Genomic DNA, 22,768 nt, shown 5'->3' on the forward strand with positions numbered 1-22,768 from the left:
CAGCAGGGTGTTTCTCTTGCACTTTTATGATAAGTCTCCAGTCTAAAACTCTTTGCTTGTTTACGCTCACAGAGGGGCTCTGCAGTTTTAATGATGGTTAGAGGCCGATGAAAGCTTCCCTGGCCCCCATTACTTACATGAATCGGATAGTTAGGGAAATCTTTATTGAGGTGAGACCCTTATAGCCAGATGAATAAGAAGGTTGTGATATTTTTTTCATCGACTTTCCTTCTCAAACCAATGAATTCCAAATTCCATTCGTAATCCCACCGTATTCACGCTGTGAGACAAATGCAATACTAAAAGTCAGTTAATTAATTTGATCCTTTTCAACGCCTCCTTGCATATTGTTGATTAAGCTTTGAGCTTATGAATAAAACTCTGTCCTAGGAGGGACACGAGAATGTGATTTGGATGAACTGATGTGGCACACTGCGATCCAGTCGCTGCACTTTATCATCCATTAAGATGCACAAATCCAGCAGCCTATAACCACTTTTATCCTGGAATGAAAGTGAATGATTTTCAGCCTTTCGTGACGAATCAGACCCTGAAATATAACATGCAACAACAGTTCATTAGTTTACACCCCCGCGCAAGTCCATTTCCTGTGCGCGTGTGCCCTTGTTTGCCGAGGTTAATGCTGACTTTAGGACTCTTTTGTTATGGGGACCGGGGCACTGTGCTTTGGCCCAGAGATACTATAATAAGACCAGTGTTTATGGCCGCTGCTGAAATGGGTTTGTAAGCGCGGCTGAACCTGTGAGGTATTGATGCGGGGGTTAATAGCCTGTTGGCCTCTTTAATGGAGCTGAATCAGGTCAAGCAGCAGGCAGTGTCAGCCCACAGGAGAGGAACATCTCCATTTACAAAGTCATCTCCTATATGAGGCACCAAAATGTGTTGAGCGTACACACCTGTGGTGCACACAGAGAAATGTGTGACACACATTCAGACACACACCGGAACAAACAAGCTCAGGCGCCAGACTCTAAAGACACAGGCAGATGTGGAAGTCAAAACGGCTTTTTGCATTTTAACACAGATCTCAGATTGTGTCTTGTCTTATCTCTTATCTGGGTTGTATATTGATCTTACTGTGATCCTCAAGACTCCATAACAACTTGTTTGACTAATTTAAGAGTCCAGTGTCCAGTGTGGTACGCTATGGAAGGCAGGCACTGACAATACAAAACTAAGAGTCTTCAGCCTTGCCAGCAGTTTAGTGAAGCTGTGGGCACAGTATGTTGATGAAGGCTCTCAGTCATCCAGGTCATGGTAATTCTAAGTGCTGTATCGTAGGCAGCTGGACGTGTTTCAGTTTCCTGAAGGTGTTTCACCTCTCATCCAAGAGGCTTCTTCAGTTCAGTTCAACTGAAGAAGCCTCTTGGCAAGAGACATATGATCTTTTGATCCCGAATTGTGCCATGAATTAAACATATGTTTATCAATTTAAAAGATAATTTTGCAAGTTAAGAATGTTACAGTTTCATGTAAAGATAGTAAAATATCATTTATTTTGCAAAAACTGCAAAGTGAACTATGTTGTCTCGCTCAATATACGTCACCAACACCAACATGGCCGTCACCTCGGGTTTTACAAGTGTTTAACGTCTCTTATGTGTTTGTAGTCTTTCTGATTATACTTATACTTTTTTATGACTACTGCGACTTTCACAAGTTGAAAAATTGTAGTTACAAACACCTTTTGAAAGTTTTTGAGATATTTCAGTCACAACCAAAGTAATTAGTTGCATGATATGTGCAAGTACCCTGTAATGACTGCTTTCTGTATGAAGTTTAAGCAAACACACGTGTCGGCTATCCCATTTACTGTATGTGGATCATGATATGAAGTCATCGTATCTCTACAGTTGGCTGTGTTTTGTCACAATTGAACTTGACTTCCATCAGCTGGATTTTAAGATGTATGACAGTTATTCCACAAGGGCCAAATGCTCTATCACACAAAGTGAAATAAAATGTATGTACCCGCCCTGCTTTTCGGATCTGCTCCAAAACGTAATGGGCTCTCCAGTACATTGGCCCATGCTACACGACTCCACTGGGTCTCATGAAAATAGGGCCAGTATTATTTCTGAAATCCTGCTAACAAACAGAGAAAAAGAAAAACAAACCAGACCAGAAACAGAACTTTCTTGGCACAGGTAAAAGTTGCAAAATTCTGCTGAAAAATCGACCATGTTACCAATTAGATACCCCAACATTTTCAATCTGGGAAAACAAACAAACAACCATACAAAACTGAGTATGAATGACCATGAGATACCGTTTGAGATTAATTCACCTAACCTTGAAGCGCCTTATAAGCTTCAGAAAGACAAAAATGAATTATGTATGAAAAGTGTCATCTCTTTGGTGGCTAATCACTGTGTCACATATGGAAATTATTCTCTTTAAAGGGAAAAAGGAGTCCAAACATAAGACGCACACATATAAGAACAGAGTCATCAAGCTGCGACTAATCAGCTTACATTGGGCACAGGGCCACAGAGGCTGTCATTGCTCCCCGTCGTGTTACAGTAATATCATCATTACATTTACACGACTCATTCTGTTACACACGTGTGGCGGGCAATTATTTATTTATACTAATGATTGTGCTGCACATCCATTATTCATGGTAAGTGTAGGCCTGTCTTCCTGGAGTGATGCTGACAGAGGGAAATGGAGGGGCAGATGGGAATGGAAGCTTGATTGTACCCTAAAGGACACCAGAGACCGACTTAGCTGCGAAGGAATCATCTCCTACCATTTAGAGATGTAGCCAGTGTCCCGGGGAAGGCACTTAACCTGTGGCTAAGGTGAGGAATTACATCCAGTTGATTAGAGTAGCCGCTCTGCTCGAGGATGCAGCTCGAATTTCCAACTGCACTCTAGCATGTAATCACACGGAGAAGTTGGCCTCAACAGAGCTGCTCAGCATCAGCAGCAACACGCAGCACAGGCCTCATGTACTGAGGTTCAGTATGTCAACTAATAACAGCAGAGCGATATACCGTGATGCATCATTCATGGTGATGATTTCTGAACAGGACAAGTACAAGTAGTTTTGGGTGGTTGTGTGAACATTCACAGAGTTAGTGTCAAAACTCATCATTAGAGAGTTCAGTTATCAATATTGAAGATGCTCAGTAATGAGTACAATTCCAATTAAATTAAAGTCCTCATTTACTACTGCATGTTCATAGGGCTGGGAGACGACAATAAGAGCGAAGAAGGCAGCGATATCCTCAGTTTGACTCTCTAGGTCAGGCTCCAAAAACACTCGATCCTACATTTCCCACAATGCAACTTAATGATGTGTTTCATTAGACCCTTTCACAGAAGGGAGCCACAGAAGTCATTTACCAATTTGTTTTCACGGGGTATGTATTACTCCTTGTGAATGAAGGATGCATTACGGCAAAAAAAGTAAGTGCATCTGCCATTGCGCAACCAAAACAGGAAGAGGCATTGTTCTCCCCAGTCACTATCCGCAGGTAACAGTGGAACAACTGGAATAACTGTGGAAACTACACTGCAAATAAAAAAGCACCGCGCTGACGGAGGAGCCAAAGAAGGTGAAGAGGAAAGGTGATAGAAACCAAGGTAAAACAAGAATGAGCGGGCATTCACACAACCCTGGGGTTGTGTCAAAGTTTGTTCCCCCATTGCTTTGTGTTTACTCTTACCACTGGGACCTGAGACTTTACCCTGCCTTTTCATAGCTCAGAGATTGGGGTCAAATTGGGCTTGTTATGGTTGTTTTTTGCTATGGACATTAGCCAGCGTGCTGGCGGTATCCATGCTGCTAAAGCTGCCTTTGCAACAGCGGTGCCAAGAGAAAAAACACAGGGAAACACTATGGGGGGAGGGAAAGTTTATTGTTGTTTTTATTGTTTATTTCCGCTTTAAGTATCACAGTTTCCCTCCTCTGTTCAGTGAAATAAATGAATGATACATGAATTGGTAAGCAGTTCAGTTATTTCAGAATCAGAATTAAAGCTGCTGTAAGCGTTGTTGTCGTTTTAGCTAACTTCTTGTCAGTTTGCAGTTAGCAATCCCCTCCCTCCTTTCCACGCAATGCAGGGTGGTATTTTTATCTCAAGCTTACGGACATTCTTGTTTGCCACAGCAGATCCTTTTGTAAATTATTAAGCAAGAGACTCTGACATATTCTTCACCTCAGAAACCAAAAGAAATTGCAGTTAGTGTATAACAATTCATCCTCAGGGCAACATGAATGTCTACCAAATTGAATGACAATCCATTCAACAGTTTTATTCAAAACCAAAATTGTATTGTGTTTCTGAAGGAAAAGTCTGGGGATCATCAATATCGTAAGGATTCATCCCCTGGGGAGAATGAATATTGCCAAAAAACGCTTGCATGCTGGTTGACAAGGCCAGAATAAATCAGTGTGTGCTACCTGTATACCTTTGGGTATTCAGCATTCGGTAATAGCAACTATAGTTGTTGAATAAATGTTGGGGATGTAAAAAGGTCTTTTATTGATACTCCACTACAAAACACAACCATGATTAGTAGAAAATGCTCTTTTCAAATGCAGTTTGATAGTGCACAGACAGTGCTTCAGCCCTGACTGATATGGACATCCTGTCTTATAATAGCGGAGTGTCTCCACTGGACCAGCCATCCATATCATAAATGGCTGGTCGTTAAACAGTAGATATTCTCTCCCCCACTTGCAGGAGGAACATCAAATTTATTCTGCTGCTTTGATCTCATTTTAGACTGAGTCCTGAAATAGCAGTAGGCTCAGAGTGGTGTCAGCAGAAAAGCAGCCAGCAGAGCCAGCGCCATCCTGGGCGGTACCTTTACTGAATAGCAACATCAACACTAAACTGTGAACGGTCGATCACGCAGCCGGCATCAGAACCAACATCCGGTGGTGTTTTTCAGATTGGACCGCTCCCAGCACCAGCCCCAGAGACCCACTAGCTGTATGGAGAGGAAATGAAAAGAGTCAGGCTTGGACATGTTTGAAGAGGAGAACTTTATTTACAACACACAAGGCACTGGCTGCAAGCCAGCAGCAAAGCTTTCAGTGTATATACGCCATTTATCAAGGGGGTAACTTAAGTTTGCTTTCTTCTTTCAATCTGCCCACTGCCACTGGGAAACCAAGAGAAGTTGAGCTAAACCCATCAAAGAAACCTTCCCTGAAGTTAATCTCCTTATCTTATACCGAGTAGTTATGACCAAGATGACCTTTAACCAACTTGATTATTATTTCAGAGCAGTGGCGTCCATCTCTGATGGCTCCCTTATTAACATAGGTCTGTAATTCTGCCAGGCCCTGAGCAGAATTCACTTTTGTATTACAGTAAAGGTTAATTTAGGTTTATTAGGGGGTGTTCTCATTACTGGGACACTCCACTGTGCATGAGGAATCAAAGCACCTCTCATTACCCAGTCCAGTATGCTCCATCAGCTCTGCTCACCCTTGACCCTGTCTTCTTTACCTCTCCATTGCCCACTCCTCTAATTTCCGGCCATAGTGGACAACACATGATTAAGCAGCACTCCGTATCTCTACCTCATATTTAACCTTTTTTTGAAGCCATTCTCTAAATGTTATGCATTGTCCCTGCTGAGCTTGAATCTCACTTCCTCCACTCCCTCCCCCCATCTGCTGACCCCTCTCTTCCATCCTACTAATCACCTCTCCACACGGCCTACCTGCGTCCTGGCCTCCGCCTCATTTTTCTTCCACTCTCTTACTGCCTGCCTCTCTGCCTTCTCTCTGGGTGTCTCATTAAAGGCGCTCTATCTAATGAGATTACGCCGTGGGGATTAATGGTGTGGCTAATTGATAGACACACAGCCGGAGAGGATTAAATCCCTTTAAGTCCCCAGTGGGGTTTTTTTTTTGGCGCTTCAGCTGACTAATTGAAATCACAGGAATGGACACAAATACACTTCCTGACCCCATACACTGCTCTCCTACTCCATCTGAGATGCAACAAAAGAACAAATAGCGTGTGTTTTATTAGAAAAAGAGCCATATTAAAAAAACAGGGCCAAAGATTAACTGGGTAATTGCAAGGGGGGTTTGTTCTGCTTCATGCCTCTTACTAACACTTAAACTACATGATTCCATTGTAAAATAAAGAAATGCAGTAATTCAGTGCGCAAATACACACCGCTTTATGAACAATTAAAAGAAAAAGCAGTGAACTTAAAGCCACTGTGTGTAGCCTTTCTATGTGATGCAAGTGTATCTGAAATACAATCCTGGTGAAAACTGTCCGTTGCTTCAGCTCATTAATCATCAGTATCCCCTGGTGGCTGCATGTGTGTGGGTGGGGGCTAGAGGCATGAATTGCTGTCTGCAACAGTATCTTCATTAATACTACCACTGGGAGGGCGCAAACATCCGGCATGTTCATATCCAACACATAGTGGCTTTAAGTCTAGGCTTGTCGAGATGAAGCTTTAAAGGAGACATATTATGCTCATTTCTAGTTTCGTAATTTTATTTGTGGTCACTACTAGAATAGGTGTACATGCTTTGGTGCTGAAAAATCACATCAGTTTTCTCATACTGTCCAGTGCTGCAGCAATCTATCCCTGCTCTGTCTGTCTCTTTAAGGACCCCTCCCTCCAGAAGACCCAGTCTGCTCTGATTGGTCAACTCACACACACCTGAGCCAGCACCGCTAACAACAACAGAGCAGTTGTGCGAAATCAATTCTTATGTGCCAAACCAGCCGCGAGGCATAATTATTCAAATGTCTGACATGTTGACGTGCAGACTTTGACCCTTTTTAACTTCTTTTACATTCACAAGAACATATAAAACACTGAAGGAAAGGAAAAAAACAAAAAAGCATACTAGGTCTCCTTTAATAAAAGGACAATTTTAAAGACAAAGAGGCCTGTTATATTTTAAAGCTTTGAGTGACATATTTTAAATGACCTCAGTTCAGCGTCCACCCGAAGATGATGCAGGTAGGGAATATTAAAAAAAAGATGGCACACTTTCAAAACATGTCTTGTTTATTTTCTGAAGCACACATCCAGTATCTAGATGAATAAAGAAAAGAATTCCAGGACACTGAATAATAGAACAACTATCAGCAGGCATGGCTAATGATCCTTCCACCGTCCCGAGGCCGAGGGGCCAACAGGAGGGACACGTCTGTCCGAGACAACAACACAGAGTGAAAGGGGAAGGCTGTGTTTTCACATATAAAAGGAGTATAACAAAGCTTTTTTTCCCTTTTTTTTAGAAAACAATCTCAAAATTAAAAAAAAAGAGCAAATCATGTTTAAGCAGGCATCTTAAAAAATGGAATAACGCTTCAACAGAGGACAAAGAAATAAAAATATCCACATATTAAAAATGAACGGGCCAAAAATCCCCCAAGCCCAGTGAAGAGCTGGAGAAAGAGCAGCAACTTTTATGTTGTCAATACTTCAAAAATAGGTATCTTACAGTATTTTTATTTTCTCAGTGTCTTTATACAGAGTATATTCATATAGTTTCTGCTGACTATTTTCACATTCTCACCACATAGTAACAAGTGCTTTAAGTAAAACATTTTGAAAAAAAAAATCATGCACCTTTTAATAGTTTTGTTGGCCTATAAAAAACGGGAATGTTCAAGGCGACAAAAACAAACAAAAAAAACAATCTTTCCCAGATGCCTTTTGTTCCAAGTTCCACTTTTCTTACACTGTCTGACTAATCAGATCATGCCTACAGAAGCTTTACACTGTGGAGAAAGCAACACAAAACCATACAGGGCAGGCAAGCGTCTCAACATAAAGGCTCCTAAACTCATGAGTCCACAGAGGAAAAGGCAGGCATTCTCCACTAAATTAGAAAAACCCCCACATGTATAAAAATGGTCTCACACAATGTCAGCGTGTCGACAGGTGATGCTTGTGAAAGTCAAACTGAGCAGGTCCTTGGAGAAGAGGCTTGTCTTCCCCGCAACAACTCTTAGTGGCTTCTTTTGGGCTGTAATTCACTGGGTTATGATATCTGATAGTCTGCCCTGGTCGTGTCCTTCCCTCCTGGGACTGGCTGCTGGGGTTGTTCGTCCGCACCTCCGTGAAGGGGAGGAGGAGAGTGACAGGCAGGGCTGGTTTGAGGAGCGCAGGGGAGAGGGGGGGGGGAGGCGACGAGAGAAAACGTGCCTCCACTGTACTGCACGAATGGCAACCGATCCTGAGATAGCAGGAGTCTGATACAAAAACACACCACAAAAGGCACTTTATAAAATGACAGTGCTTCTGTTCTAAGGAAATTCAAGTTGACAGAGTGAAAGAGAGAGAGTCAGAGAGCGTCTTCCCAAAAACATTCTCTTCAGTGTGAGACTAAAGCAAGAGATGGTTTTCGTTTTAACAATCAATCAAAGCACAAATTCACTACTCGTGTCTCTCACGACCGCCTTGATTCGTCCCCAGAGAGCTCCGGGTCCAGCGCGGTGAGAGAACAACAAAAAAGAAAAAAAGAAAACATCACACTACAAACTCGCCACTAAAAAATATAAAGCCAGAATACAGTTGCGTTGCAGCGGATTTCATGTTTGCGGGCTCGGTCGCTGTAAGGGTCTGTTCCTCACATGTCTACCGTCAGAGCCTTCGTCATGTTCCCGGCCCCTGCCCGTGGTTTCTAGGAGCGTCCATCCAACCGACTCCACCTCTCCCGACCCCTGCCGCAGCCCCACCCAGCCCCCCTCTCCACTTTCAGTCGTCGTCCCCTCCTCCGTAGAGGTCGGCCAGCTTCTTGAAGCGAGGGCCCCAGTCGTTGAGGTAGTCGTAGTCCTGGTCCCCTGAGCTGATGGAGTTGAGCGAGCTGACCGAGCCGGCGGTCGAACCGCTGCCCTCGTAGTCGAACACCAGCAGGGAGTCGTAGGGAGGAGCTGTGGGGTCGTTGTCTGCTGCCCTCAGACCCTGGAGACACACACACAGACAGAAAATGACGGATCGGCATACAGTGTTTCATCTTCTGTGTGTTCAGACTGTATAACTGCATCAGGATGGTTCTTTAGCAAAACTGGACTCAGGCCAGTCATTGTTGTTCACCAACAATATGATGGAGCTGATGTTTTTTCGCAGACTGTAAACGCCGCAATAAACAGTGTCTCATTTTGCTCAACCAGCCATTAGAGTTTTAATGTTCTATCAGGGTCTGAATGCTATTTCAGAGCCAGACATCGAGCTGTGTACACCAGCCAAATACTTCTAGCAGCATCCCTGCTGACAAGGATACGAAAGTAAAGTTAATCAGCACATTTTTCTTGAAACATTTAAAAATAATCCCCCAAAAAAGGGAATCTTTCAGCCGTCAGAACTCATGTTGTTTAAACTTTTGCATGAGTCACCTCAAAGAGGTAGCATTAACCGTCTGTGAAAACTGCTAGACTGTGCAGCTTAGAAACAGAAGTTATGGAAACAACACCAAACATTTCTCCTCTACTTTTGAACTTACATCATTAATGAAGTCTCCTATATCTCCGGGGTGGGGCAGACTAGGTCTGATGGGGTACTGCGACTCAGCAATCACAGGTCTCTCGTCCACCCTGCGCACCCCCGCCGGCTTGTTGATGATGTGGTCTAAAGACTCGGGCTGCTGCAGCTGGCTCAGGTCGTAGTCCTGGACAGAGAGGAAACGTTGAGAAATGCTTCATCCTAATCTTCTTGTTCTTTTATGTGACTTTTGTTTTATACTTTTGGCAAATCTGCATATTTTTTTTGGTTTACTGACTAGTACTCCACTGTTAAAGGGACAGTCCACCCCAAAATAATAAAAAAACATATTCATCCTCTTGCCTGTAGGGTTATTTATCCATTATGTTTTGGTGTGAGTTGCCAAATTTTAGAGATATCAGCTGTAGAGATGTCTGCTTTCTGTCAAATATAATGGAACTAGATGGCACTCGGCTTGTGGTGCTCAAAGAGTCAAACAAATACATTTGAAAAAACTCAAAAGCAATGTTTCTTTCCAAAATCATGACCTGGTTACTCAAGATAATCCACATAGGAACTATTTTCTTTCTGTATCACTGCTCAGAAGGATGAGTGCATCTACTCACTGGTTGAGAGGCTAGCTAACTAAGCTAACTAGCTAGGTAACATTAATGCTTACATCCTGTTCGAGCCTCATGAGTAGGTGCATGTTTTCCTTCTGTGCAGTGATATGGTGTAGAAAAAAATAGTTCCTACATGAAACTGCTCACAACAAGGTCTGTGGATTATCTCGAGTAACCGGGTCTTGATTTCTGTTGAGATTTTCAAATGTACTTTATGTTTTTGGCTCTTTGAGCACCACAAGCCGAGTGCTATCTAGTTCCATCATATTAAAGAGAAGGAAGACATCTTTATATAACTCCAAAACTTAGCCACTCACACCAAAACCATCTAGATGGATAAATAGCACTACAGGTGAGATAAAAAAATAAAAAGCATTTCTTTGTTTGGGGGTGACACTAAAGTTTCTTCTAAAAAGCCTTTAGCAAGGTCAATGAACAAATTGTACCCAAGTGATTAACCCTTTTCTATTCAGCGATTCTGGAGCTCAGTTTTGAAGCTGGTACATCCGTTGGCCCGGTCTCATTGTCCGCCCTCACACACTTTGATGTGCACTCCTGTGAAGTCTGCGAGGGCTCAGGTCCGACCTGCAGGGCAATCTGTGCTACGGATCTGTGCTCTCTGACGGACGATTGAGCCCTTTTTGTAAATCTGCGGCGCTGCAGTATTCGCTTGAGGGAGTTACCCACAATTCATAGCGTTCTAATGTTAGAGACAGGGGTGTTAGGGGAAGAAATAGTGAAAGCGCTTGCAACATGTTAACACTCAGAGCTGTGGTTTTGATCAAACATTTATGTCCCGTGAGTTACTGTTGAATTCATAGTATGAAGACTCAAAAACACACTGCGGCTCCAAGCGTGTTCACTGATCACGCGGGGTGACATCTCCGAGTCGTCGTTACATGCTCCTTCTCTCTCAGAACTCGCAACACTAATATTTATGTGCTGTTTATTCTGACTGCGCTGTGTCCTTGCTGTTCAGTTTATATCCATTGCTGATTTCTGTGAGTCCAAACTAAACGGTACGTAACAAATGAATGGCCTGTGTTCCTAAATGCTGTAAAATGTTTAACTGTGTGCTGTAAATAGAGCGGGTAGCTGAGTTCTCCTAACTGCTCTTCTGCAGCGGATAAATAATTGTACCTACTAAATCCTCACACAATATGTCTCCATACACTGCAGCCATCTGATGCCGGTGTGTGTTTATGCACTCGACGGCTGGTGTGCGTGTGGGTGTTGGGAAGTATCAAAAAAGGCATAATTAATCATACATTTCTGAATTAATCAAAGCCGTTGAAGCCTAACATTGTTGAAGGTTTTCATTTATTTCGAAAATGGCTTTAGATAAGAAGAGGTGGTGTGACGTGGGTGTAGAACTTATATAACGCTTTCTGGGCAGAGAAAGGGCTTGTCATACAGAAAGAGTTGCACAGTCGACTGTACGTGGAATTCAAGCCAAGCAGCGTGTTCGTCCGGAGCACTTGTTCTGTGAGGCGGAGGGCAGGCTGCACCCAGAAAACATTTTCTTCCAAGTCTCGCTCACTTTTTTTCGAAAAGTACACTCTGTTCTCTGAAGACTCTATCTGCGGGCGAGCCGAACAAGCCTCTCTCAATCTTTTTCATGATTATTTTACAATTATAGTACGCTGACTAATTCTCTGTGTTCCCTGAATGTCAACGGATTTAATTTTAGTAAGCCGTCGGTTGCTGTCGGCCCCTCCTCACCGGCTCAACAGGTGAGACGGAGCAGTTTTAGCGAGAACAAAACAGCGAATCAGAGAAACAAAACCCCATTCTCCAATTGTTTTTGTACGAGTTTACAATCCTGCACATTATGCCTTCAATAATTAAGTTGTTTTTTAATACAAACACCTGAGGGCTCATATTGATGTGACACGTGAATGCAGTATGTTTAAAAAGGCACAGGCTGGGTTATTTCTCCTTGGGAAGTACTTTGAACTCAGCAGGAGACTTTAAAATGTCTCCTATCAGCGTAGCTGGTGCCTTGTTTTTTTATTTAGCATCACAGCCGATGGAAGGAGCAGGATTAATAAATGTAAAGGCTGGTTCTTTAACGGATTCGACTCAGAAAGGAATTGTTTCAGAGGAAGTAACTGGGGGCGCTGCTCAGACCGTAATGCAGTTTGAAGGTTTTAGGAGCCTTCAAGGTGTTTTGAGTGATGCTCCACAGACCCAGATTTAGAGGGTCTTTGGGCTTCACTGATTTGCTTGTTGTCAGAGATACAGTATGTGTTAATGTATGTTTCACATCATTTTTAAAGTCTTGTTTCAACATTGGCTTCTTTTATTTGGAAAGTTTTGATCTCACATTTGTGGTTGACTTTTATTTATTTAAGGTGGAGCTGCAATGCTCAGACAGACAATTCATCAGAACTGTGGAAAATAATATTTGTTTGCTTGTTTTTCACTATTTACTGACTTTCAAAAACAAAACTATTAATTGATTAATCACAAAAATGATCAACAGGTGTATACAAATTAACATGACTGAGATCAACATTCAACTGTCTTTCTCTAGAATAGCTCAGCCCATCTGTAACTGATTGATCTTATTAAAGGAGACATGTTATGCTCATTTTCAGGTTCATAATTTTATTTTGTTTTACTACTAGAATAGGTTTACATGCTTTGATGCTCAAAAAAAGAAACACATCATTTTTGTTATACTGTTCAGTGCTTCATCACTGTCACGCTCTACTGAATACCCAGGCTGCTCTGATTGGTCAGCTCACACACGCCTGAACCAGCACTGCTCACCGTGTCTCCGGTTGGCTCTGTCATGTTTTCACCTTCCAGTTTGCTTCACTTCTACTGTGAATATAGGCATAAATTATGCTAATGTGTGACATGGGGACGTAGTGTGAAGTCGCACAATTAAAGGAGTACAGACGAGGCGTTTCAGACACTTCAGGAGCAGTGTTTTCTGTGGGAGAGAGGAGCTCCTGTCGGTGTGGACTTGCCGTTTTACATGTACAAGAACTCGTCTTCTACGAATCGGTGTTAGTCTGACTTGTGTCTCTTTTGTTATTTGTCACATGGTGCATAAGTGACCAGACTAGCGTCAGTTTAGAGGATTTATGTTTAATCTAATCTATCAATAAATTCAAGACAGTCTGTAGGAGACAGTGAATTTGAAAAGGAGATTTGTGTTCGAGCGATTAAAATTTCTCAAGATGCCACTGCTGGTGAACAGCTGTGGTTGACTGTGTATATATTTATGATCTACCTGGTCCTCCTCTCCTCCTCCCTCCTCATCATATTTGAGGATATTGTCTCTAACGTCGTCCTCGGGGTCGATCAGCAGGGGCTTCGCCTGCCGCTCCTTCTCTCTGCGCTTCATCCACACCACAAACAACAGCACCATGCCTGTGAAAAAACACACAGAAAGGATTAGCAGTCAAGAGAGGATACTGGCACGCTTTATGAGTAGTTGTCATAGAGGAAAGGTGGCAGTAACAGTTTGCTGTTATTGTAATGATCCCACTGTGTTGTACTCACTGAGCAGTATGATGATGCAGATGAGTATAGCGATGATGGCCCCGGTGCCGAGGCCGGCGGCTGCCACGGCCCCCGTGGCGCTGCAGTCCCCGTTATCATCACAGGGACAAACTTTGACCCTGATCACAGAGCGGTTGGACAAAGGAGGGTTCCCCGAATCGGACACGATGATGGGGATCTCGTACATACTCGCCTCCAGGTAAGGAATCCTTAGCCTCAGCTGAGCATAGTCACCTGGAGAGTGAGAGTGAGGCAACGCAATGATGGAGAGAAAACAGTTGGAAAGAGGGGAAACATTAAGACATGGAGGGGGAGTGAGTGGGAGGGGAAAAAGGCATGGAGAAGAAGAAGAAAACACGATTAGACAGTGTACTGCAGAGGAATTACATTTTGTTTACCGCAGGATATCATGTCATCATGTGCGTAGGTACGAGTGAATGACATCCCAAATAAAAGCTGCAACCAGACAAACTGCATAGCAATCATTCTGACATGTATACATGTGAGGAGGCACTGAAAAAAAACCCAACAGAACGTATAACCTTCAGCATCTATCACTCAGTCAAGCTAAGACAAGAGCCTCGGTGGGAGAAGAATCCAGGTATGTGATCAGATTTGTCCTCAAGACAACTGCTGTGATACATCCATCTGGGTGGATTAGGTGACAGATCGGTTGCTCGGGGGACGGAGAGATGAATGGATCTCATTTGTCACAAACGATGGATCGTACGTCAACACTGGATGGCACCCGCGTCTCTCACTGTGAGCTTTGTGAGACATTTTGTTAAACTTGGACTTCTCTCACAGCTTACAGCAATCCCTGGTCCCCTGATTGATGTCGCCAGTTATTCTGCAGAGGGGTTTTGCATTCCATCTGTTAAGTTTATGGTTTAATTCAGCTGGGGACGCGGAACGGTTATATATCATTCACACACGTACCTCCTGAATGTTACATCACAAGGGTGGGTTAAATATGAATGCAAAATGTAGAGCATTTAATTACCGCTGAGCCTGGAAATAGTCCAGTTGCGGCGAACACTGGCAGGGAAAGAAGGCAGCTCGAAGACAAAGGGCCCCACGTTGGGGTCGGCGTCAGCGTCAGAGGCTGTGATGTTGATCTTGGAGTTGGGGCGCGCTCGCTCGCACACCTGTGCCTCCCGGGGTATCAGCACCGGCGCGTTGTCGTTCACGTCAATCAGGTAGATCTGGAGGGTGCCTGTCCCACTGGCTTGAGGCGAGCCTGAGGGGAGGCGAGAGGAAAGAGAGATCAAACGGATGAGATGGTGAGATGATAATGTGGCGCCTGAGAGAGGAGTGAACGGTTGCGAGACAGAGGAGTAAAGATTAAACGAGTGGAGATGGAGCAAAAAGCAGGAAAGCGGACTTGAGAGACGGCGCGATGAGAATGCTACAGGAGAAGAAGGCGAAAAGAATCCTTTCATTTCAATTACATTTCTCCAGCTGATTCATGTGTGGAAGTGAGAAAATGAGGCGTACAGGCAGACAAACAATCGGGAAGAAAAGGGTTTTGTTTACTGAGGAGCTGAAAGTGGAGGGGCAATACTGCGCACATTTGTAGTAGAGCCCCCAAACATAAACAGCCAGAACAAATGAAAGGACACATGCATTTTTTAGCCCTCGTGTTTAGAACTGGCTGCTTTGTGAAAAGGCTGAGGCGAGACTCACATTGGAGGGGACAACACTTACACAAAGATTGCTGTTACGTTGTTATCTGCACTCTGCAAAGCCCACTGGGAAATGACTCAAAGGCTAACCCTTCACTGCATCCAGCAACACAAGCTCATCATAACTTATTCAGGGTTTCTCACGACTGCCAGAGCAGAACAGAACCATCAGGTTGGGAGACAGATTTTTGATGTTTTATGCATTAACAGCAAACTCTCTAATGTGCTTTGATTACAGCGCACACAATCACTGAACTGCACTTAAACTGATGGAGAAATGTTGTTTATCTGCCATGCTGTTTCTGTTGCTCTTCATGCTGTACAACCCGGCGCTGGGAATAAGCGCCTCATTGTTTTTTAAGTGCACTGCTTGCTTTCAAAAAAACAGAAAAGTGAACTTTGAGTTGTTTTGCTTCTCAAGTTGGCGGAATGTAAAAATCAGTGAAAACATGTGTATCGACGGTGAACTCTAGTGGGAGGTTAAATATTTAACTCTGACTGAAAGTGAGAAACGATAATGTCTTTGAGTGATCGTGTCCTACATGAACACAACACTATCTGGCAGGGTTGGCAACTCTAGAAGCATTGTTTTGTTATATTTATAGAAAATCTCTTAACAACCTTAAACACTCAACGTGTTTCCTGTAAAAAACAGGAAGCAGCCAATAACGCGGAATGTACGTTATGCCCGACCCGATCCCCTCGTGGCTGAGTCGCCACCGCTGAATCTCCATGGACGCCGTTGGACCAGGATGGAAAAATACTGCCTCGGAAAAGACAGGGGCTAGTTTGACAAAGGGAAAATAGTACTGAGCTGGTTTGGAACCTGGCAACCTGGGGCTGAGTCAGCAAGGACCGCTTACTGGGTTACCGGCAGCTAACTACATTTAGCATTTACTTTCGCAATAAAGCTACCAGGGAACTCCGTAAATCACCACGGTACTGTAACTGACCTCGGTCGTGGTTCTCGGAGGCAGAGGTAAAACCAGAAAATATTTTCTCCACAAAGTTATAGATTTCTCTAAGTTCTATAGATTTCTTCTGAGTTATAAAGTTGTGTTCTTGTAAAGTTATGAGTGAGGTGGATCCCCAGCAACACACCCCTCTGGCGATGTTCTTCTTTTTATACATCTATGGCAGCGTCATAATATAAAGGAAGCTTTTATTGGACAGAAAATTAACATACACCCCCGACTGCAGGATGAGTCATCAACGTTTTTTATGATTTTCCAGGAAGTTAAATGTAAATGTGGTGGAGTAAAAATGGATGTTGTGGACCTAAAATTTCCCTCTAAACTCTAATACCATAAAAATAACTCCAAATGACTTTTTTTCTGCCACTTGTGGGCCTGATACTGGTGTGTAGGTGAGATATGGAGCAAGACATATGTGATAAAAACACAACAATGCAAAAAAAAAAAAAGAAATCATAGGAACTTTAAGTAGTTGGATATGGTTAATGATGACACAGATGTGCTGCGCTCGCTATGAGCTTGTTTTTCAGCAGCTAACTCAGTAGCATGAGTGAGCAGCAGTGGCAATGACCAACTGTCGTTTAGCGGCTAACGTTAGCACAAAGCACACCCCTACAGCAGTTAGGACTGACTGTCACACCAGGTAGCCTCGTCAGACTAAGGTATTTTTGTGAGAGCTAGTTTTCTTGTGTTTATATGATTGTAGCATCTTGCTATTTAGCAGAGTTGTTTGTTTATGTATTTATTAGGCGTAGAATGCTAAGAGAGCTCGTTGAGCATAGTGAATTAGCCGCTAACACATCTCCCAGCTGGTCAGCGAGAGCTACTGGACAGATGGTGTCAGAGTAGTCAGGCAGTGCACGTTCATGTGTTTCAGAGTGGCCTTGAAGAGAGGGTTTGGGATTACTGGGATACTTTCAAAATTTAGCTTGCTCTTGCGGGTTTTATGATCTTATCGACCCCAGCTTTAACATCTCTGGTTTAGCTGAATTCATTAATAATCTGTCGAACACTATCGATCAAATCTAATCAAACCACACCCAAAAAGTCCCAGTGAAGCAGACAACTGAGCTTTTCACTGCTAAACTCTTGTAATAAATAATACAGATGGATGATTTCTTCTAAAGTTTTACTTTGATTGTTGCTCATTCAGTCATTAATATTTAATGTCATGGAGATATACTTCGTTTTCAGGGGCTGCAAGTCATTCAAGCATTGGCAGAAGTGTAGGCAGTGAATTAAGCAGAACAAATCAGCACATAAATGATAGTCTCTTTTATTTTAATGTTATTATCACTGGGATTTGGTTCAAATTACTGCAAAAATGATCAAAAGTAACTGTGAAATGATTCAAATAAAAGCAGCGGTCTGAAATATTTACGTCTTTATTTTACTGCAATCACCGAATACTGCACTTAAGTGTCAATCTGAGGTACTTAACTGAGTATTCTAATTTTAAGATGTAATATACTTCTACTACACTTCTAGTCCACTAGATTTATGGGAACCTTATTGCAACTGGATCTTTGAAGATTCAGATTTCAGATTCAGATTTTAGACACAAAAGCATCAGTAGGGTAGGATCACAGTGTTACATACATGTTTACCTCAAGATACAAGTTTTCAACACGTAACATTGTGATGACGTGATGAGTTTGTTTGTTAGCACCTACATTACGGCCGACCAATCGTTACAGACCTGGGATTTGTATTTACGACAGAGATGTTGCACTCCAAAACTGTGTGGGGCGCCAAATCGTGCAAAATGTCAATTTCCACATAATGTTGCTTTAATGCTAACATGTGCTAAGTGTTTCAGTTGCCTACAATACAGCACTTAGAATTACCATGACCTGGGTGACTGAGAATTACAATTACATTTTAAATAAAAAAACTAACTGATGTTCAATATAATAAATTGTGTTCAGTGGTTACGCATTACGTCTGACAAACATTTACACGGAGTCTGCTAACATAAACCAACAACCGGCATCCAGTGTCATTTCTTAAATACTTTGATACTTTAACTTAAGTACAATTTTGAATGCAGCATATTTACTTGTAACTTCGCATGACTATATTGTAGTATTACTAATTTTACATGAGTAGAGAATCTGAATTTTCTTCCGCTACTGACAATCACCAGCATTCTGATCATGACATTACCCAACCCCAAACTACAGATGAACAAAGTATGTGCAATGCTCTGTTGAACGGACTGACCGCAGTGATATATTGTGGCCTTGATATTCACTTGACAACCCCCTGAACACTGACTGTCAGCACGCTGAACAAAAATTCCTGATGCAGTGCAGCATAGAAGGACTTTACCCCAGTAGCTCATCAGTGTTGTATTTCAACTTTTTTCCTCTATCAGACAGTAACTTGGTGCATCAACTATGTAAAGGTCTATTGCCCCGGGCCCCAAGGCCCATCGACCGTCTTGTCGGTTATGATTGGCTGGGTGCTTTGTTGCTTCTTACGCTTCGCTTGAGTAGAATAAGTACAGAGAATTTCAATCAAAGTGGAATATATCCCCTTGTTGACACTGGGCTCCAGAATCAATAGGCAGTCAACACTTTGAGCTTAAGTTGGTGTGCTTCGGGGCAACCAATCCCTCATTTCTCACTGGAGTAAAAACACCTGGGTCCCTCCTACTTACACACAGAGCAAGCACCTCTATTTGTAGTGCTTCAGTACTTAAGCTCTGTTCATTGTTTCACTACCTCAGGCTGATACTCAAGACCTTCAGTGACTGATAATCTTCTTCTTTATTCCTATCAGAGACAGGGCAATGAAGACCAAAGAACTTTTTTTTTTTTACAGGATATGTCTGCAGTTCAAAATATGAATATACTCAATCACAGTTCACACTGTAGGTCATCTGTCAGGAATGTCACAAGGGTGTGACGTATTAAACACGTATAACTTTCATTCATTAAATTCAGTGCCAAAATAACCCACAATTGTTGCTGTGCTCTGCGTTTAATCGACATCTTTTGCACCAACCGTGCACGCTGCTAAAGTGGCTAAAGAGTACCTCTATTGTCCTGTACACTCTCTGCTGTTTATCGAATAATCACGACACACACACTCATCCTGACTTACCGGACTTACCATTGTCGAATGCTAGGAATGTGGCCTCGTACACATTGTTTTTGACGTACATGGACTCTCGGTCCAGCAAGGCCATGGTGGTGATCTGCCCGTTGGTCCTGTTGATCTTCAGCCAGTTAGCTGGGTCTGACAGCTTGGAGTACCTGCACACACACACACACACACACACACACACACACACACGCACACACCCACAGAGACAGACAGAAAGACAGACACTTCATTAAATCCAAATGTAAATGTAACAAACATTTCCCGCACATTAGCAGCCGGCTGTTACCTGAATTCCAGCAGCCCTGAATCTTTTATTTGTTGATTCAAAGTGCCCATTATCAAGTTGAATGTTCATTACCATAATAAGCAATATCAGCCAAGCACCTTTGAAGTATTACAGTGACATAGAGAGCGGAACATATGTTCACCGAGCTTATCATAGCAGCAGCTCATTAGCATGAAGACCGATGAAAACCTGAACCCGTATGCAGAGCAGCTAAGCAGCGCTCTTAACAACTCCACCACTCTTTGTACCCACACAGCCGCCACTGCAGCTCTCATCGTCGTCACCGGTCGTGACATTGGCAGAGTGGAAAGTGACAGCTGCAATTAAAGTCTATAAATCCCATTAACAACTATGACGAGCCTTAACAACTGACCGAGTGGAGGAAGTGCCTCTCTCTCACACCTAATGAGAAACAGTTAATTGTTGACAAGCGAGAGGCCTCGGCGGGAGGCATGTGGTCAGCGTATCACCACGATGACAGAAGGTGAGGGCTGCTAGAAAACGTGACGAGGGGGACAGGGGGCTTAATTAAAGCAGTGCGTTGGAGGCTGACACTGGTCAGCCAGAGCCTCTCAGGCATGCAGGAAAGTATTTTCACCTCCAGCTCAAGACACACTTCATCTGGTCCGACAGACAGAGAAACATGGTAGGCCCGCCATCATATTTTGTACATTTTATTCTTGAGAGATTAAACTAAATAGACGAGAATAGATATCATTTCCAGTGAAAGAAGTTGTCACACAGTGTTTGTCAGGATCTGCTGTTGCCCTGCAGGTTAGATTCTGGTGTTCGCATTTCATGTCTGGCACTATCATCTCCTTCCTGTGCCAACAAGATGTCACCTCCCGCTGTCTTCATCCGCAGCTGGCAGAGCAAAGTGTCTGACTGAACATGTGACAGCTGCCCTAACCCTTAACTCTAATGTTAAGTTTGGGCTCCTGCAGACTCGTTACCCTACATTAGGACTGGGCAATATATCAATATTATATTGTTATTGTGATATAAGACTATATATAATCTTAGAGTTTGGATATCATTATATTGTAATATGGCATTAATGTTGTCTTTTCCTGGTTTTAAAAGCTGCATTACAGTAAAATGATGTAATTTTCTGAACTTACCAGGCTGTTCTACTTCTACTAATCATTATATCCACATTACTGATGATCATTGATCAGAAATCTCAGTGTGTTAATATTTGGTTGAGGTACCAGTAGTGATCCACAATATTGTTTCAATGTCGATTTGGACAAAAACATTGTCATATTTGATTTTGTAGCTCAGCTCAAGTATTGACAAAGTGCTTTTGAGGATATTTCAAGAGTTCGAGATATATATTGTTATCGTGATAAAGCCTAAAAATAGCATTAAACATGGTTAAATACAGTAAAAAAGTGTAAAAAACACGAAATACGTTATTACAATAAAAATATTACTTTGGTAAAAGTGAAAGTCACTCATATAAATAGTACTTGAGTAAAAGTCTTAAAGTATCTGATATTAAATAATAAGTATCAATAAATTAAAGAAAAGTAAAATTACACAGATACAGTATATACTAATACTAGGGGTGGAACGATTATTGCATCCAATATTATATTTATATATATATATTCTGATTTTTTAAATTTTTTTATCCAGTTGCATATAAAATAAAGTAATTGCAAGAAAGGTGCATGCAATCTCCTAGTAAAATAAAGTAACTGGTTACTAACATTATCACATAAATGTAGTGGAGTAAAAAGTACAGCATTTACCTCCGAAATGTAATGGAGTGGAGGTATAAAGTAATGAAAAATGGAAATACTTAAGTAAAGTACAAGTACCTTAAAATTGTACTTAAATACAGAACTTTAGTAAATGTACTTAGTTACATTCCAACACTGGTAAAAAACAATACTCTTCATGACTTCCACTCTGAAATCCCAAAATAGTCTCCTGAGATTTCTCTCATCTGATTTGTTGAACAGTTCAGGACCATAATCACAGTAACTTCATTACATAGTAGACAAAGTGTTAATGTGTTTGTGTGTGAATGACACGTTGTCATTAAAACAAATATGTATTTGTTCAAACATAGTGTGAAATAGTTTCTTATATGGCATCATAACAATGCTTTATGTTCATTTCTGTTCTTTGTTACAATCACATGTAGTCTGTGGCTAAGAGAAGGCTTACACCACTGCATCTCCACCTGTTAGCTACCTCGCTGAACTGCTGCCTTTCATGATGATCTATAATGATGTTTTTTTTACATTGTTAAAAGCCTTATGTTACAAACTGGAGGATCTTGTGAAAGGTGCTATTGCGTTGCATTGTGGGAACTGTAGTGCTGCACAGACATTGTGTAAATGTCAGAGTTTCTCAGCCTAAGCCGCTTCCATTTTGACCTTTCTGTTTTTAATCTGTCTCCCGTGAGTCTCCCAGCTTCATGGAAGCGTAATATTTAATTGCTGGTGTAAAACTTTAATCCTAAACCCAAGACCTTTAGAAGTGAGGACCAACAAACATAACCTCCCATCACAAAAATGTCCTCACCCCGCAAGGCTAATACTCTAATAAGAACAGAAACACACACATACGCACATAAATTAGCTTTTGCTGCCACTTAGATCAAATCTAACAGTAACATCAGCTGGCAAACATGCTTGCCCTAACATCATCTTTTCTTTCCTTACTGCCAAAGAGAGAAAAAAGCAAGAAATCAGAAACATAAAAAAACAAAAGCTGGCTCCTCTCCCATCCACTGCTCACGCACGGGCCTTTCACTCATCCTCTGCGGGCGCTCGTGTGCGTGTTCGCGTGCGTTCCTCTGTCTGCCGTTGTGCATTTCTGTGTGTTTTGTGTGTGCTTTAGTGAGGGCTTAAGCGAGGTCACCTAGAGGGAATACAGCAGCAGCAGCAGCAGCAGCAGCAGAGAGGAGGCTGTCTGAGCATGAGATGAGCGACTGCTGGCAAGCTGCTTTGGAGAAGACAGCAGCTCTGAGGTCCCATCAATACCAGACCCACCGACTGACAGAGAAGAAAGTGACAGGGTCAGCGGGAGCGAGAGGGAGGGAGGGATGAGAGAAAAGGGAGTAAAAGAGGAGTGACTACTCTCAAAAGGCAGAAGAGCTCAGTCCACTTA

At 42.4% G+C, this 22,768-nt stretch overlaps 1 protein-coding gene across 1 annotated transcript in view; it reads right to left on the reverse strand.

Annotated features, from left to right (window-relative positions):
• Nucleotides 1–8,724: 8,724 nt before the first annotated feature.
• cdh4 (cadherin 4, type 1, R-cadherin (retinal)) overlaps nucleotides 8,725–22,768 on the reverse strand; it is a 77,799-nt gene continuing 63,755 nt past the window's right edge. Inside the window, exons 8-13 of the mRNA XM_073468468.1 lie at nucleotides 19,363–19,505; nucleotides 14,590–14,826; nucleotides 13,587–13,820; nucleotides 13,315–13,454; nucleotides 9,470–9,634; nucleotides 8,725–8,931 (exon numbers count right to left, since the gene is read on the reverse strand). Coding sequence (XP_073324569.1) covers nucleotides 8,725–8,931; nucleotides 9,470–9,634; nucleotides 13,315–13,454; nucleotides 13,587–13,820; nucleotides 14,590–14,826; nucleotides 19,363–19,505 — 1,126 coding nt within the window. The remainder of the gene's footprint in view (nucleotides 8,932–9,469; nucleotides 9,635–13,314; nucleotides 13,455–13,586; nucleotides 13,821–14,589; nucleotides 14,827–19,362; nucleotides 19,506–22,768) is intronic.

Source organism: Pagrus major, chromosome 6, assembly GCF_040436345.1.
Source record: "Pagrus major chromosome 6, Pma_NU_1.0".
NCBI lineage: Eukaryota > Metazoa > Chordata > Actinopteri > Spariformes > Sparidae > Pagrus > Pagrus major.